The sequence below is a fragment of the Pyxicephalus adspersus genome, chromosome 5 (assembly GCF_032062135.1).
Source record: "Pyxicephalus adspersus chromosome 5, UCB_Pads_2.0, whole genome shotgun sequence".
NCBI lineage: Eukaryota > Metazoa > Chordata > Amphibia > Anura > Pyxicephalidae > Pyxicephalus > Pyxicephalus adspersus.
The window spans coordinates 135,327,517-135,344,250 of NC_092862.1; the positions used below are offsets into that span (position 1 = coordinate 135,327,517).

Sequence of the window (16,734 nt, forward strand, 5' to 3'; positions counted from 1 at the left end):
TGTAGACCTCCATTCATGCTCGGGCTTCCTTTAAGTAGCCACAGTAATTAAATCTGAAATTACGCAGAGCGTTTTGAATTAGATCTAAATTTTGCCAATTCACACGGCTGTTACAAAAACATTTTTCTATTAATTAAAGAACTCTTCTTATTTAATTAGTGGCCTCCTTCCAGATGAGTTAAATACAGGGGCTGCACGTCTCAGTGTTCCTTCTCTGATAGCGAGCTGCTATCAATTTACTTTCCTAGGCTGCTTCAGAGCGGCATAATTAAGTGGTCAGGTGCTGCCAGTGAATGTTGAGCAGTTTATAACCTGGGAGAGCCCGTTATTGGCCAGTAAAGACTCAATCTGCCTTGAAGTCATGCCTCAGTGACAGACAGAAGCAGCCGTCTTTCAGATGAGAGGTGAAAAGGTAATTTTGCCAATATATTTCAAGCCTGGGCCTTCTGTGAAAAAAAAAATGAATTTATTTTCTAAAGTGCAATACAAAAGGTGATTAAAATTTGCAGTGGCCCTGGGATACAGTACATTGAGAATATGATAAACGAAGACCCAGCTTTATACGGATGTGATAAAAGGGTTCTAAGTCAGCCAAAAAGCCACTTTAGACTTTTCTTAAAGGTGGCAAATACATTTTTTTATTCTTTTTCCATCACCATGGTGTATTTCTACCAAGAGTGTAGTGAGATATTATTTTAATTTATTCTTATGTAAATTTCAATTTTTGACAAGCTGAAGTTCTATAATCTATTATTTCATTTAGAAATGTATAGATGTTGGTGATCTATTGTTCTTCGATTTTCTGAAGGACTGTCGGATATATCAAAGCACATTGTTCCCATGGAGATAATTGGCTTGAATGGTAAAACATTACTGAAATGTCTTGTGTTGCAGTGCCATTTTTTAATGGATCCCCTATGAACCACTAAAATAGCAAACTATGCATTGTGGTGAGCTGTGTATAAGTGACCAAATGGGAACAAGTATTCAAAAATAAGGGGGAAAGTCAGAAGCTCTTTCAACATACTTGTTGGCTGGCTCAGTGACTCAAAGCATTAAAACCTTAGGGCAATGGCATACTTAACCAATGGTGGGTCCCTCTGCTTGGGGCCTCCATTGGGGCCGCTTGTGGGGAGGGTATGGTGTCCTCGTGAGGCAGCACACTTTGCACTTCCCTATGTCTGCCCCCGGCCTGAGGGTTTTTATGACAGCAAGGCAACTAGCATGGTTTTCCAATAGGTATAAGTATAGGTCTAGCAAAAACTGGAATGCTTTTAACCCCTGTTGAGTTTTTAGTGCATTTCAGGATTCTGTTGGAGATTTTTCCCTTACTTTCTGTCCTCTTGACAACATTTTACCAGTCGGGAAAAGAAAATATTTTTTTCATCTGAGTATTAAGCTGTTTATCTGGAGTCCGGCTTTTAGAGTTTTACAACCAAATGCATGTGTGGTCTCTGAAAATGTTTCTTTCTTAGCTGTCATGTTCAATTTTATATTCTCTTACATTGTAAGCTCTTTGGGGCAGGGTCCTCTCCTTCTCCTGTTTCATTGTTTGTATTCGTCTGTCACTTGCAACCCCTATTTAATGTACATATCTTGGCACTATATAAATCCTGTTTATTAATAATAATGATAATGAAAATTAAACTTTTGTAAAGCAGACATTATTCACTTGCTCTGGATTACTCACCCGAAAACACTCACCACCAAGCAAATAGCATTTTTAATGGTGACCCGTTAAATAATTTGAGTTGAAGAAAAACTGAGACAAATTTGGTTGAGAAATTATTTTTACTTTTCTGTGTTGTCCCATAGACATCTCAATAATTTTTATGTTTTATTAAAAATAATTGCATTTTCATCATAGTAAATTCACATAATATACCATATCAAATGGACAATCAAGCAGTACAATAAACATAAATTCTTTATCTCTTAAAACTAGGTTGGCAATGGATTCAACTTAAAACAGTCATTGTTAAAAATGTTCTAAAAAACAAAGAGTAATATAAAAAAAGAAAGGTATTGGATGAAAAACAAACAACCAAACAAAAATTATTCTCAATGTATTATACTCTAGGTTACCAGTATAGTTAACACTAGCAAATATTAATGAGGGTAACTAGGTCCAGAATGGTGGTGAAAGTCTTGCCCTTGGAACAATGGGTGGATTAAAGGGTGCAGTTGTAATGAAGGGTGCATTCCTGTGTTGGGGTGGGGAGTAAGAAGGGTTGGGATGAGGGTGGCATGCGGAATTGCTTGAATAGTTAGGTGAGTAGGGTGAATGGCAGCAGATGACACAAGATGTAAAGGATGGGCCAAAGGATGTCCAGCTATTAGCGGTGGATGAGCGGAAATAATGGTTGGTGGTAATGGTGAAAGGTGCATGGGGGTAAACTGAGATGGAGGTAAGGGATTTAGATGTGGCATTGGAAAGTGGCTGACATGGGAATGTATGGAGGCTGACACAGCATAACGATGCATAAAGGCATGGTGGATGGTGGTGATGGATGGCTGAGGTTGGATGGAGACTGGTTGAACAGTTTGTGCATTTGAGAAAGCAGAGGATCCATTGGCTGGCAGAGTTTTAAAATGCTTTGTCAGCATCTGCTTCTGCATATGCTGTTGTGCCTGGAGTTGTAATAGTTTATACTTGTCAACCTCATCGGGTGAAAATGTTATGGGTTGTTGTGCTAAAGAAGGTGGTGATGACCTATGGTGAAACCTTCGATTATGATCTATTTTTCTATAATCCTGCATAGTGCTTTCATAACAGCATTTAAAATTGCCTTCTACGGGACCCAACCTCATAGGTATATCTGGAGGTCCTAGTCTCTTTTGTTCTTCTTTGGTGTTGGTTGAACCAGTTCCACCAGCATGTCTTACAGAGGGTAACCCACAGGAGAAATTAAGGTGAACTGGGTCAGAGCTTTGCATAAAAGTTTGCACTTGGCTAATCAACTGTCCTTGGGGTTCCTCAACTGGAATATCCATTCTGCATTCTGTTTCTATAGGATTTACACCATCCAAGGGGGAATTATCAGTATTTGCATTTAAATTTACAATGTAACTTTGCGACCCTTTGGATTGAGCATAATCTACCAAATTTTCCAGTACAGAATCCGTACCATTGTTGGCGTCAGTTTTTAAAGTATCATGCAAAGGGAGGGCTATATTACTGGGATCTGCTGGAGGGAAGCTTATATCAAAAAAATTACAGGAGTGGTTATTTAATCCTATATCATGATTGGTATTATTATCCACTGCTTGCTTTGTGGATTGTTCATCCTCTGAAAGCGACTGTGAAAAGAATGCCTTTTTTGCTATTGTATGTGATACTGTATTTTCTGAAGTGCTATTCCTACAGTTCATGGAAAGAGGTATATCTGGAGAATGACTTTTATACAAGCACTCATTTATATCGTTATTATTATTATCACTTTCTGTACTATGTGGAATTTTGAGGAAATGTCTTAAAGGAATTGTTTCTTTTAGGGAAGCACTAGAAATATTGGTTCTCGAGTCTACCGTGTTGGAGCTTTCATTACTAATATCTTGTACAGAATGTGATTTGTCCACCCTGGGTTCTGATACTAAGTCACCCAGTGTCTTCTGAGACTGATTGCTATTAGAACAAACATGTTGCACCACATTTTCATGACTTGATGTCTCACAAGATGTTTTGTGCTTTTCATTTTGGCATCTACATTTTAATTGCTCTTCAGCCTCAGAGTTATTGTCACTTTCCGAAGACATGTCACTGTTGTGCTTTCTGCCTGTGTAGCTTCTTCTCTCTGAAGAAGTTACATAACTTGATGTTCTGCTTGTGATTCCTTCATGCCTACAAGTTGAACTACTGCTCATGGAAGAACTTGAGGAGGACATGCGTGAAAAGGATGACTTTTCTGATATGCTTGAACTTGTATCACTATCAGAATGTTTATTACCCTCACTGCTTTCCCAGCTAAAGTCATTTTCATACCGCCTCCTGTGCTTTCTATTTTTTGACTGTAGGTTTGTGCATTTGTCCTTAAGGTCCATCAGGTCTTCATGCACAAATCTCTTTCTTTTCAACTCCCTTTTAGAAGGGATGTTTCTAGTAGCACTGCTGTGATTGGACTGCCTTCTCCATTTTCTCGAATGGTGGCGTTCTCTCACAAAACAGTTATGTGGATAACTAAATTCAGTGGAACATGAAGGTCTATAATCTTGTAAGTGGCTAAACTTGGCATTGTGTGTGACTTCTGTTGCCATGTCATAATGTTCTGAAAACTCCATTTGCTTTTTTGACCTGTCCTCCAACTGAACTCTTTGTCTCTTTGGCATCCAGTCATTGTTTTCATTTTGTGCCCCTTTCTTTGCGTTGGTACCTGAGGATCTGCTGTTACAGTCATTTTTGCACCCATTGTTTTGCTCACTACACTGCTCAAGTCTTTCTTTCGATGTTGTGGTTTTACTTTTTTGAGAACATTTAAAATCAAAATATAAGGGATTGCAAGCATAAGATATTGAAGGCTGGGTTTTTGTAAACAAAACAAGTTCTGTGGGCCACTGGAGGATTGTATTGCCATCTTTGCTCAAAACACTAAGAAAAGATAGTGCTTTGGCTTGAGTATTAGTATTTAAGGATTCGCCTAATGATTGCGCTGGGCATTCAGTAGGATTTTCAGCAGTGCCATTAGATGCCGTTAGTTTCTCCTCGTTGCATCCTCCCTCTGTCTTGCCGTGTTTTTGAGAAAGCAAATTGGACAAATGCTCAAGTAATATTGCATCCGCGACCGTGTGCTTGTTGGAACAAGTCTCTTGTTCTGAGCTCTCAGCTTGGCAATGGACCTCAGTTGGAGCTTTGGAAGTGATCTCAGTCTCTGAAGTCACATTAACTTCTTTTGGACTCGGTTGATCTGTGCAAGTGGTGTCTGGAGATTGCATTTCAGCTGTTATGTTTGATTGGGCAATCTCGCTCTGTTCCTTTGTGTTTTCCTGACTGGCTTTGTCATCCTTAAACTTCTCTACATTTTCAGCCGCGCTGTCTGCCAGGAACATGCCCATTTCATCTTGCTGAGAAGAAGAAGATCTGTTTTCTGTTGCCGTCTCACTGACATGTGCATAGTGTCTAAAGCTTACAGCCATTTGCTTCTCTTTGTGGTGGAAAAATTGGCTGCATTCATTTGCTTCTTCAGTGCTCTCATTGAAAACCGAGGCCGATGAATCCAGTTTTAGTAATGCTTTCTTCGAGAAGCAGAAAGAAACTCCTGCTCTGCTATTGACAGTGTTGCTGTTTGAGAAAGGCTGCTGGGTCTGATTCCCCGTGAAGCAGCAGCTGCTGTTTTTCAGCACCTCTCGGTCATTTAAGACATCTTGTTTTGACTCTTCAAATTTGCTGGTGATAGCGTCCCTACTGCACATAACTAGACATTTTGAGCTTGCTGTTCTATCTTCCAAGTTGGCACCAACATCTTCCTGTGGTCCTTTTAATCTGGGTGCTTTAAATAAAGGCCCGGCATCAGCAGCGCTAAAAAAAAGAAAAAAATGATTAGTATACAGTTTCATAATGATTATCCATCAACTACTGCATATTACATGATATGAAAAATATTAAATGGCCTAATAACAACATTTTTTACTTTATTTTTACTGTAATTCATATTTGTAGCCTTTTAATTTTTATCAAAAAAGGTAGAAAAAATATATGAAGCTGTAAAAAAATACATACCCAATGGGAAAGTCCTTCCTATCTCTCCTAATAAGGTGTAGTTGAAACTATTTTTTATTTTTATTTATTTATTAAATTATTTCTGAAATATTTATATTTATTTATTTATTTCTGATGGAGTAGGGATTTTTTTTTATTTATTTCTTTTCTAGCTGGCTTATTTCCCGATACCCGGCAATCCCGAATGACCCTTGCACTTGCCGGGATTGAATGAACTCCCATGTTCCAGCACGGGAGTTACATCATCTTGGCCCAGCCAATGATGATAGACAAAGATCGCAAAAAGGAAGAGAAGAAGGACGATATTGTGGAACTATTGATGGGTATAATCTGCCCAGGTTGGGTGTGTTCAAGTAATAGCTAAAAAACAAAGGCTTTTGTAAATATCAAATAAGGATAAGTAAAACTGGCAGCACCACTTCTATTGTCTGGTAGATGCCAGGAATGGTTCCATACCTGCCAACCACCAGACAAAGGGAACATTAGTGTGTGTACCTTACATGTAGTGTTTACCCAGCGAATGGCTTTGGGATTTACAAACTATTGTACAGATCAAAAATTTGCATTAGTTCACCAAATGATCAGCTCAAACGCTCAAATCAAACTCATGGTGGGGCTTCAACTCAAAACTCAACCCTAGTGATGACCAGCACAAGCATTCCCCCTGAAAGTTATCCCCTTTAGGTCTCAAAGCTTTGGAATTCTCCCCAGTTTTCATCCTGGTAGAGAGAGACTCCTGCAAATGAGACACACAAAAAAAAAATTACATCCCAAAAGTTATTCTAGCCATCACCACCATAGCCAAAACCAGAATAAACGTTAAAGCATTATATATTCTTAAATTAAATTCGAGAATAAAACGGATGCTCTAAGTGAACGTAAAATGATTTTGTTTCACAAAATGCGTCACTTAAACAATAAAGGTTTGCAATATATTTGTTGGAATGAGAAAGATGTTTACCCAACTGATGTCATTTTTCCCATGTTTTTCAATATTTGTTTTTTTGGTTTTGAAATTCGACATTTAGCCTACCTTGGCTTTTGACCTAATATCCTTGTTATCAAATGTTCTTCTATCTGAAATATGTTTTGAATTGTGTCATGGCATAAATTTCTCAGTATTTTCAATCATATTTATATACTTTGACACAAAACTTTTCATGACCCTTAATTCCAACAAATACTTGTGAAACCAAAGTCAATGAGTAATAAATAAAAAATTTCAAGACATTTTAATGTGTTATTAGAAATCTAATTGAAGTTGAACTCTGGGCACAAAAACTTTTATAAATATGTTTCTCAATAGACACAAAAGATATTAATCAATATTGTGTGCACAAAATGTTTTTACAAAACTAGATAGTGTTTCCCTTCTTCACTAATGAGAAATGTGTTTCCTCCGTGCCTGTGTCAACACTTGGGAGATTGTGAACATGCTGTTAAGGTGCATGGAGGGCAGAAGTCCACTCCTGTAAACCCTAATAACAGGTTCAAAACCATAGGTTTACGTTGCCTCACAAGATATTTGGCAGAGTAAGCATTGGTTCGTATACAGCCTAAACCATGTTAGGCAAACACAAAATTAATTGAACCTGAGCAGATGTGCCCAACAATAGAATTGAGGTCAAGTCTCCAAAGAGGAACTCAACTACCAAAAAAAAATGCTTTTTAGCATTCTTTCTAAAGCCTTCTATCTTTCCTTGTCAAAACTTGGGAGGGCAGAGTTTCCCTTCTGACAAATAACCAGCCAAAGGTAGTGGTCTTCATTGTTTGCCCTAATAACAGATTCACAACCATTGGTTTACTTTGCCTCACAAAGGATTTGGCAGGGTAAGCATTGGTTTTTACTCAACATAAACCATGTTAGGCAAACCCAAAGTTAATTGAACCTGGGCAGATTTGCCAACACTATGATTGAGGACAAGTCTCCCAAAAAGGAACACAACCAGCAAATAAATGGATCTTAGCATTCTATTCAAAGTGGAAATTAAAAAAAAGTTAGATTGGGAGTTGGGCTTCAACTTACTTCTTATATCAGCATCAGAGCTGAATATGCAAACAGGTGTGCCTTGAGTTTGTACTTGATGCTTGCTCAAAGATTCAAGTAATTATGAAGCAATCATTTAGGAAGAGAAATTTAATGTCAATCATTGTTAAACTTGACATGTAATTAAAATTACATCTTAGAATGCTGAAAAACAAATGTTGTTTGTTCAGAACATCTGTTAAGCCATGAATGACTACAGGCAGGTAATTAGTGGTATTATAAGGGTCACTGTTATAAGAAACTTTACTTTAAGCACCATGAGTAATTCTTATTATTGGTAAGGAGGATGGCCATTAAAAGTTATTAGTTATGGTGTTATAAGCGTTATTAGGAAGTGTTTGTTTAACATAGACAATCACACCATCTGCAGAAGGATATTTTTGACGGCTCAAAGGGGAATTTTAATTATGAGTTCTTCAAAGAAAGAAAAGAAATGATACATCTTTCTATAAATAACATATCCCTGCTTAAAGGGGTTTCTCTGGTACATAACATAGTAAATCATCTATCTAATATTGTGTAGGTACCCCTTGTGCTGGCAAAACATAGCTGAGCATCTCAAGCTATAGACTCCACAAGACCTCCATTTGATTCTTTAAATCAGGATATCATCTTACACTGTTCCATGGCCCAGTTCTGATTCTCCATGCCCTTTGTAGGCTCTTTTGGTGGTAGTCAGGGGAGAGCATGGCCACCTTAAATGGTCTATGGCTATGAAGTACTAAATGCCACAAACTGGGCCTGATTTATTAAAGCTCTCCAAGGCAGGAGAGGCTACACTTTCATCAGTGAAGCTGGGTAATCCAGTAAACCTGCAACACATCTCCTATAAGTCATTTGCTATTTATCAACAAATGTTTTCAATCCTGGACCAGATCCATTCCCCAGGTTCACTGATGAAAGTGTATCCTCTCCAGCCATCGACAGCTTTCATAAAGCAGGCCCAATGTATTAAATTGCATTGCAAATTGTTCTACAATAGCTTTTCCGTGGGGTCAGACCAGACAGGCTAGCCTACCTTCACAAGGTTTGTTAGTAAACCTTAGCAGCCCATGACCCTGTCACCAATTCCCGAGTTGTCCTTCCTTGCTAGTAACCTCCGCATAACCAAACCAACCTACAAAACCTGCTTTTTGGAGATTCTTGGACTCTGTTATCTAGTCATCACAATTTGGCCCCGTCAAAGAAGCTCAGATACTTATTTTTTCTTGTTTTCTTGCTTACTTGACAGCTTTTTAATGGAGTACCAAAGACAAACAGAAATGGTGCAGAAAGATTTTTTTCCGGAACAATTGTTTTTACTTGCTTTTCTACAATGCATTGCAGTTACCAGTACTACAGTACAATGTACTTTGGTACAAGTGTAAATCCAAGACAAAAACATGTTTTGTCTTCTTCACACCTCAACTAGACCTTTTCACTCACTTCTCCATACCAAAACTACATTCCTTTGCCTGCTCTACCTTCTTCTGAATGCTATTGATTATTTGTAAGACTGGGTTAAATATCTTAGCAGAATGGTAATTCACAACCTAACTACAAAACTGTATGTAAAGTCAAACTCCATCACGGTCCAGCTTTTTACAATGCATGCCAAGTGGTCGTGGGGCTCAGTCCTACCCTTTCAGTATTCAAGGCTTAGGAGCAGCCCTTCAAAATACACTGAAATCCTTATATTAACTGATAGGGCATTGCCTATCTTCCCCGTCTGCTTCCTTTGCTGCATAATATTTTCTTCAGTATTCTAGCCTGTATATGTCTGTACAGAACACAGAGCAATAAATGTGTCATCTCTCTTGATTTGCATTATTCAGATTTTCTAGCCATCTTGAGACTTGAGCGCTTGAGAACAGCTGTAAATCCTCTCTTTGAAACATCTCCATGTTTACATTATTCAAAAACTTTTCACAATTAGTCTTTTGTGATTTGCTATTCCTGAGCCAGAAAGATGTTGTTTGGATTCCATCAAGTAAAGAACTTTTGACCAATTGATTGTGGAAATTGTAGTCAAGGGATATCAACCATTTCCAGACAACCATAGCAAGAAACAAAACAAATAGGGCTTATTTAGAATATAATTCAAGTTAAAAACTTTTATTTTACATGCACCCTAAAGCACCTCTACAGTGTGCAGTATTTGTGTTCTAGCACATCACTAATTTATGAGTTGTGTTGCACTAGGAAAATGTAAAGAACCTGTTATTTTTTCATATTTCGAGGTGTGTTGAGTGTGTTAAGTGAAACCTCTTTTTTGTGAAAACCCTTTCACATATTTAGACATCATTTTGCAATCCCTGTCTAAGAATTTGTCCCACCATCTAAAAATACGTAACATTCAAAGATCTGAATGGTGAAATGCGTTGGGATAAGAGACGTTACCATCAGTCTAACTGTATTTGTACTCAGGGTTATCTATGTCTAGTAATAATGTCCTGATTCCCAGTTTAAAACTTTTGGGACTGACCTACTATTTCTGTTCACTTGTATACTACCAAAGTGATGTGATGTGAAATATAATACACACAATATATGTTTATTTGCCAGAGTTGTGTTGCACTGGAAAAATGTGAAGAACCTGTTATTTTTTTCATATTGCGAGGTGTGTTGAGAGCCTGTTGCAAACAGCTGGGCTCTCTAACATCACGGGGTTATATTGATCTGCATCATGGCATGAATTGGCTCTTACAGTTAGTTGGTTAGCCATTGAATATGTCAGAATATCAACATTTCATACTTTTGGACCCTGCCAGTTCTAAGCCATGACATGGTCAATGTTTGCAAAACAAGGTTTACTCCACACAGGCATTCAATTTTATATGATGTACTTTTCTAAAAATATATGCAGTGTTTGCATTTTAAATTAGATCATATAGGGAGTTTTCACTTTAAATGAAACATGGCAATTATTTTTTTCTGAATGAATTACTGACCCAGAAAGCATGAAGTCAAGCAAACATCAGAACGCCTGCTTTGTCTTCTTGTTACTCACTAAATAATGAATCTAACATCCATATAATGAATTCTCAACTCAACCTCAAAGGGGAAACATCAATGGCAAGAAAGTAGGCAGATCAGTCATGATTAGAGATATGTGTATTGTAGAGGTGTAAAGCCAACATGTATCAGGTTAATTACATTGTCCTCTTCATTACAGCTACAAAAAGGAACAAAATACATATCTGTTATAAAGATTGAGCTGCTTGTTTGTTGTCATTGAGATTTATACCTTTGACATATAGCTGAGCAATTGTTTTATTGATTTTTAATCCAGTTTTCTCTTATTTATTGTGCTGGTGTTAATACCAATGCTCTAATATAGTGTTTCTCAACCCTTTTAACATGGGTTCAGGACTTAGAGAACCCTTGCTATAATTACTATATCCACAGCTCACAGTACATTAGCCTGGTGGCCATTGGGAAGAATTCCTCTTACATTGCTGGCCAGTGGGAAGAATGTCAACCTTACAGATAGCTAGAATGATCATTGGTGCATGTTAAATTGGACTGAGAGTCACATAATTGTTACATCTAATTATATCTTCACCCTTCATGAAGAACGCATAAGTATGATATTCCTAGAATTTCCACTGCTAAAGGAAACCTGAATCATGCCAGCTGCCATCCCAGGACTTCAGAAAAAAAGGATCTGCCTGGCTGCCATGAATAACCTCATGCCGTTAACTTAGATACGCAGATAGACAATATGCAGATGAGACCTTTAGACTTTGCATTGACTTTTCTGATACAAATTCTTGTTCTGGATCAATGATTCCTTGAGGTAATATGTGTTGTACGTACTTTTCAGGAGATCTGTGCCTACTAATTTTATTCTTTTGAAGCAGTACAGCCTCCATTAGGCTCAGATCACACAGAAATAGTAGTTGTGCTGCCATTATGGCTTCCTTGCACCTTGTGAATCCAGTTGTCCACAGTTAAGACATTACATGTACATGGGAGCTCATAAAGAATAACTGGGGGTAGCAGGCAGTTGAGAACTGTTTGTAGTCAAATATTGGAATCCCAGGTAATTAAAAAACAGCACAACGGATGGCATTGCTGCGTGTCCAGCAAGGTGCCAACCACTTGGAGCCACCCATCACCTGTCTGAACGTAGCCTTAGAATCTTTAGAATTAGGCATTTCCCAGTTGTCTCTCCTGCCATGCCATCTCACAGCCGTCTCTCCTGCCATGCATTGTAGCTCCATCCTATGACCCCCTATGTCAATGCTGTGTCCTGTAGTGACATAGGGTCCAAAGGAAACCACAGCGTGCATCAGGGGATACAAACATCCAATATTCCCAGATGTTAAAATCCTCTTTTTCCACCAAGGTAAGTATTATACCTTTTTTTTTGCAGGTAACTGGCAACAAAAGTGTCACAATAAATCATTGTCATGCTATCAGCATATAATAAACCACCTTAACTTTATTTTCCGTTGCCATATCTTCTTCAGTGTCACTGTTGATGTCAGTTTTTTTTCCTCTCCAGCCGCAATGAATGCAGTTTTAATTGCAGAGGATTTATTGAGCTAAATCATGTTATGTCACGCAGTGTGAGAAATACTTTAGACATAACTTAATTATTCTATAACTGAAATGAGAAAACACTGCAATCAGTCTGCATTGTCTGATGAAGTTTAGGCTGCTCCCATATCAAAGACCTTTCATGCGAAATCCTTACCAGTTGGTTTGCTTGCGTAGCTCTGCGAGCTGATGGAGGCGTTTAAGCGCTTTCTCCTGCTTCTTCTCATCTTTCCATGACTTGGAAGCCACATTGCGAGCGAATTCTCTTTGTTTCAGTTCTTTTAATCTCTAAGGGAGAAAAACATATGTACATGTAAGATATATTTGTATGTTGTAGAGTGATGCTGGTTTACTTATGCTGCTGGGCGGAAATCCACATGGAGGGAAATACCAATTCTATTCCCATCTCTTTATTTCAAGATGATACTTGCTGGCTGATGTGTTGCTCCAACAATTGGTATGTCACAATGGTGAGAGTTAGCTATAGTTCCTAATAATGAAGAAAGAAAGGAGAGTTTGGAATTTCATGGCAAATAAACATATTTTGATGTGTATTACATTTCATATCATTTAAAACACGGGCTGACTTTGGTAGTATGAAAGTGACCAGAAATAGTAGGTCAGTCCCAAAAGTATTAAAGCGGAAATAATGACCTTATTACTAGACATAGATAACCCTAAATACAAATACAGTTAGGCTGATGGTCACATCTCATTTGCCCCTCCGTCTGCTGAGACTCTGCAAAGATATTCTGCTAGGTGAAACCTCTTTTTCGTAAAAAAAACCCTTTCACATATTAAGACATCATTTTGCAATCCCTGTCTAAGAATTTTCCCACCATCTGAAAATAAATACCATTCCCCGCAGATCCCCTGAGGAATCTGAATGGCGAAACGCGTTGGGATACGAGACGTTACCATCAGTCTAACTGTATTTGTACCCAGGGTTATCTATGTCTAGTAATAAGGTCCTGATTCCCAGTTTAATACTTTTGGGACTGACCTACTATTTCTGTTCACTTGTATACTACCAAAGTCAGTGTGTCTTGTATGATGTGAAATATAATACACACAATATATGTTTATTTGCCAGAAAAACCCTGACTCTCCTTTCTTTCTTCATTTTTTGTATCTAAAATGTATTTTTGGCAAAACAATGAGTATTTTAAAAAATAGAGGATAGCTAGGTTCCGTTCGGGACTTTGCTTTGTCTATAGTTTCTAATAGCTTTCCTAAATTCAAATTGATTCAATTCAACCTCGAATTTAAATTTCTACTGGGTTGCTATGGTCATTTTTAGGAATTTATAGCTAATATCAAAGTCAAAGTTTTCAGTTTGGTTTCAATGTTTAGCCCTTCACTGATTTGGAAATGGACTGCTTTGCCAAGATCAGTTCTTCTCAATTAGGGTTCTATTGAACCCTAAGGTACCTTTTGAAGTTGATATGAGTTCTTATGATGGTTTGACCTCCTACTAACACAATGGGTCTGCTTTATTAAAGCTCTCTAAAACTGGAGAGAATAGACTATCATGGCTAAACATGGGTCATCCAGAAAACCTAGATCAGTCTTAGACAACCTTAATAAATCAGACCCATTGGGTGTGATATATTGAGTCTCTCCAAGATTGGAAAGGATTACACTTTCATCAGTGAACCTGGGTGATCCAAAAAAAAACCTGGAATAAAAAAAAATTGTCAACAAATAGCAAAAGACTTTAGGAAATCCATTCCAGGTTTGCCATATCACCCAGGTTTACTATTGCAAGTGTATTCTCTCCAGCATTGGAGAGCTTTATTAAATCAGGCCCACTTTGTTGATGGTAGCTGGAGAATAAACTATTATAGTTCAGTGCTCAAAGAGCCCCTAAAAGCTTCAGAACAAATAAATAATATTAATAATAATCGGAATAATAAACTTAGAACCAATGCCTACAACGTTAATGTTGGATGACACCACAATTTTTGCTGTCTGGATTTTAGTGGAAAAACACAAATTAAAACTTGATATCCCATTCTTGCTTGCACTCCATTCAAAACTGCTATGGAACCAAGACCAACAGTCAGCCAAGCAAAGGATCCAGCAGAAAAGAATTGAATGTTGTCAACTCAAACAGGAAGTTAGAAGCTGCATAGATATCAGCAGGTATTGTTCTGTACTTGCATCATTTTATAAATAGGTAAATGTGCATATCGGAGAGACATTACATATATAGTATATAAATATTTATTCCTTGTGCTCTAATATACCCTTTAAACTCATCACATTCCCATATACTACATGTCTAAAAAATTGTTTCCCTTTAATTAGGTTAAGTTCCTCTATAATGATTTCAGTATAATTTATAATGCAGGGAGTCAGCATAAGCTGCATGCAAATGCAGAAAAATAAATGTTAACCAATAAAAAATTGATTTAACACAGCAGCGCAGAGATTCATGTTTTGAGGCAATTTGCTCTCTGACGTTTTGCTCAGGCATGTCAATTAAGACTAAATTATATATAATTCTGCATGCCAGGCTCAGGTAGCCTCCAGCAACATTTCTATAATATAATCAATTTAAGGAGAGTTTTTTTTAACAGACCTGCAGAAGGCTGCTATGCAATGTGTCCAACAATATCAACATATAAGCGTTATCAGACCATATTAAGGTCAGCTTCCTATTTTTACAGAATCTACATATGGAGCCATTTACAGATCCAAGGAATTTAGTTTTCAGTTTATAAAACCCTAAAAAAAATCTAAAAATAAAATGGTGTAGTTAATATAGAAATAACACATTATTGAACTGATGTCAATGGAAATCACAGTGAGAAAACAATTTCCAATTACTGTCAAAATGTTTGCCCTTGAGGTGAGTTTAAAGTAATGATATTTTTACTTCCCTGCTGTTCCATATTTTATTTAATGTACTACATGTAAATGCTCCCTCAAGTGTCCATCTGCACACCAGTGGAACCAATGCTTAAAGTGGAACCCTATTCTCTAAGTTGTACTGGGGAATGGTTTGTCCTAAGGAATTTTATTGAGAGGAGGTGACAGTTTTACTAGAGTAAGGAATTTATCTGACCCCTGTGCTCTGCACATTACTTATTTTTGACACCTGCACTTTGTGCATTACTTACTTTTCACCCCTGAGCCCTGTGCACTGTTACCCTTTTACACCTGTGCTTTGTATCTTACTTGCTCTTGACCCTGGACCTTGTGCACTACCTACTCTTGACTGTGCTTTAGGTATTACGTGCCCCTGAGGCTACTTGTTTATTACTTATTCCAGCCCCCTGTATTTTGAGCATTGCTCTGTTCATTATGTACTCCAAACCTCATTGCTAAATGAGTTGCTCCTGACCCCTTGTTCTGTGTATTATCTACTTCTAATTCCTGCATTCCATGCTTTATATACTCCTGACCCCTGCACTCTTACATAGTCATGATCTCTATGCTTCATAGTCAGGCCCTCTATGCTGAATATGTCCTTAGAAAAGATGACAGAAAAAGCTGGGGTTTGTTGGCACCCTCTATCTATCCCCCACACGGCAGCAACATATAAGATCATGACTTGTTAAAAGGTCCTTTCCAATATCAAGACACCTATCCTATGGAAGGTATAGATCCCTAATCCTCCAAAAACTGAATAAACAATAAAACACTCTCATCATGCCCCATGAAGTCTAATGGCGAAACGCGCTGGGATCGAAACGTTTTGCCCAATTGTTTAAAATGATACTGAGCTGCCTCTGTTTAGTGACCAGGCACAATCTCCTTGTGAATTTCAACTGGAAGAAGCCTACTCATATAGTTTGTAACGTTTTGCTTTGACTCATGTCTCTTTAACATTGTATGACATACTAATACATATGTTTACTTTTATCAACAAACCCCAGATTTCTCTATCATCTTTCCTATGCAAATTTTAATTTTTTGGGGTTGGCATTTTGATAATAGAATTCAAGGAAAGAGGGAAATCACTCCATCATATACTCTATGCTGAACACTTACATACCTCTGTCTCCTGTGCTCTGTGCATTACTCCTGACCTCTGGCCCTGCACATTGAATACTCCTCACCCCTGCACTCAGTGTTTAGCATAGTCCTGTCCCCTGTGCTTTGTGCAATATGGACCCCTGAAACCGGCCTTACTTATTCATGATCTCTATGCTCCATACTCAAGCCCTCTATGCTGAATACTTTCATACCTCTGTCTCCTGTGCTCTGTGTGTTTCATACTGCCTAACTCTGTTGTGCACTCTATGCATTACATACTCATGATCCCTATGCTCCGTACCCACATATTCCTGTCCCCTGTGTTCTGTGTGTTTCATAAGTATTTTACAAAGCTAGGCCCTTATTGGATAATATGTTGGTCCAAGAATAATTTGATGTATGGGGCTGGCTAATTATTCCAGAGTGCTTTATGATGAATGATGAATTAGTTCAGTCTATTGACAAC

General features: G+C 37.8%; 1 protein-coding gene across 1 annotated transcript in view; it reads right to left on the reverse strand.

The window, feature by feature from the left end:
• Positions 1–1,772: 1,772 nt before the first annotated feature.
• Positions 1,773–16,734, reverse strand: part of ZNF804B (zinc finger protein 804B) — a 230,666-nt gene continuing 215,704 nt past the window's right edge. Inside the window, exons 3-4 of the mRNA XM_072412811.1 lie at positions 12,442–12,572; positions 1,773–5,512 (exon numbers count right to left, since the gene is read on the reverse strand). Of these exons, the coding sequence (XP_072268912.1) occupies positions 2,110–5,512; positions 12,442–12,572 (3,534 nt within the window). The 3' untranslated portion in view covers positions 1,773–2,109. The remainder of the gene's footprint in view (positions 5,513–12,441; positions 12,573–16,734) is intronic.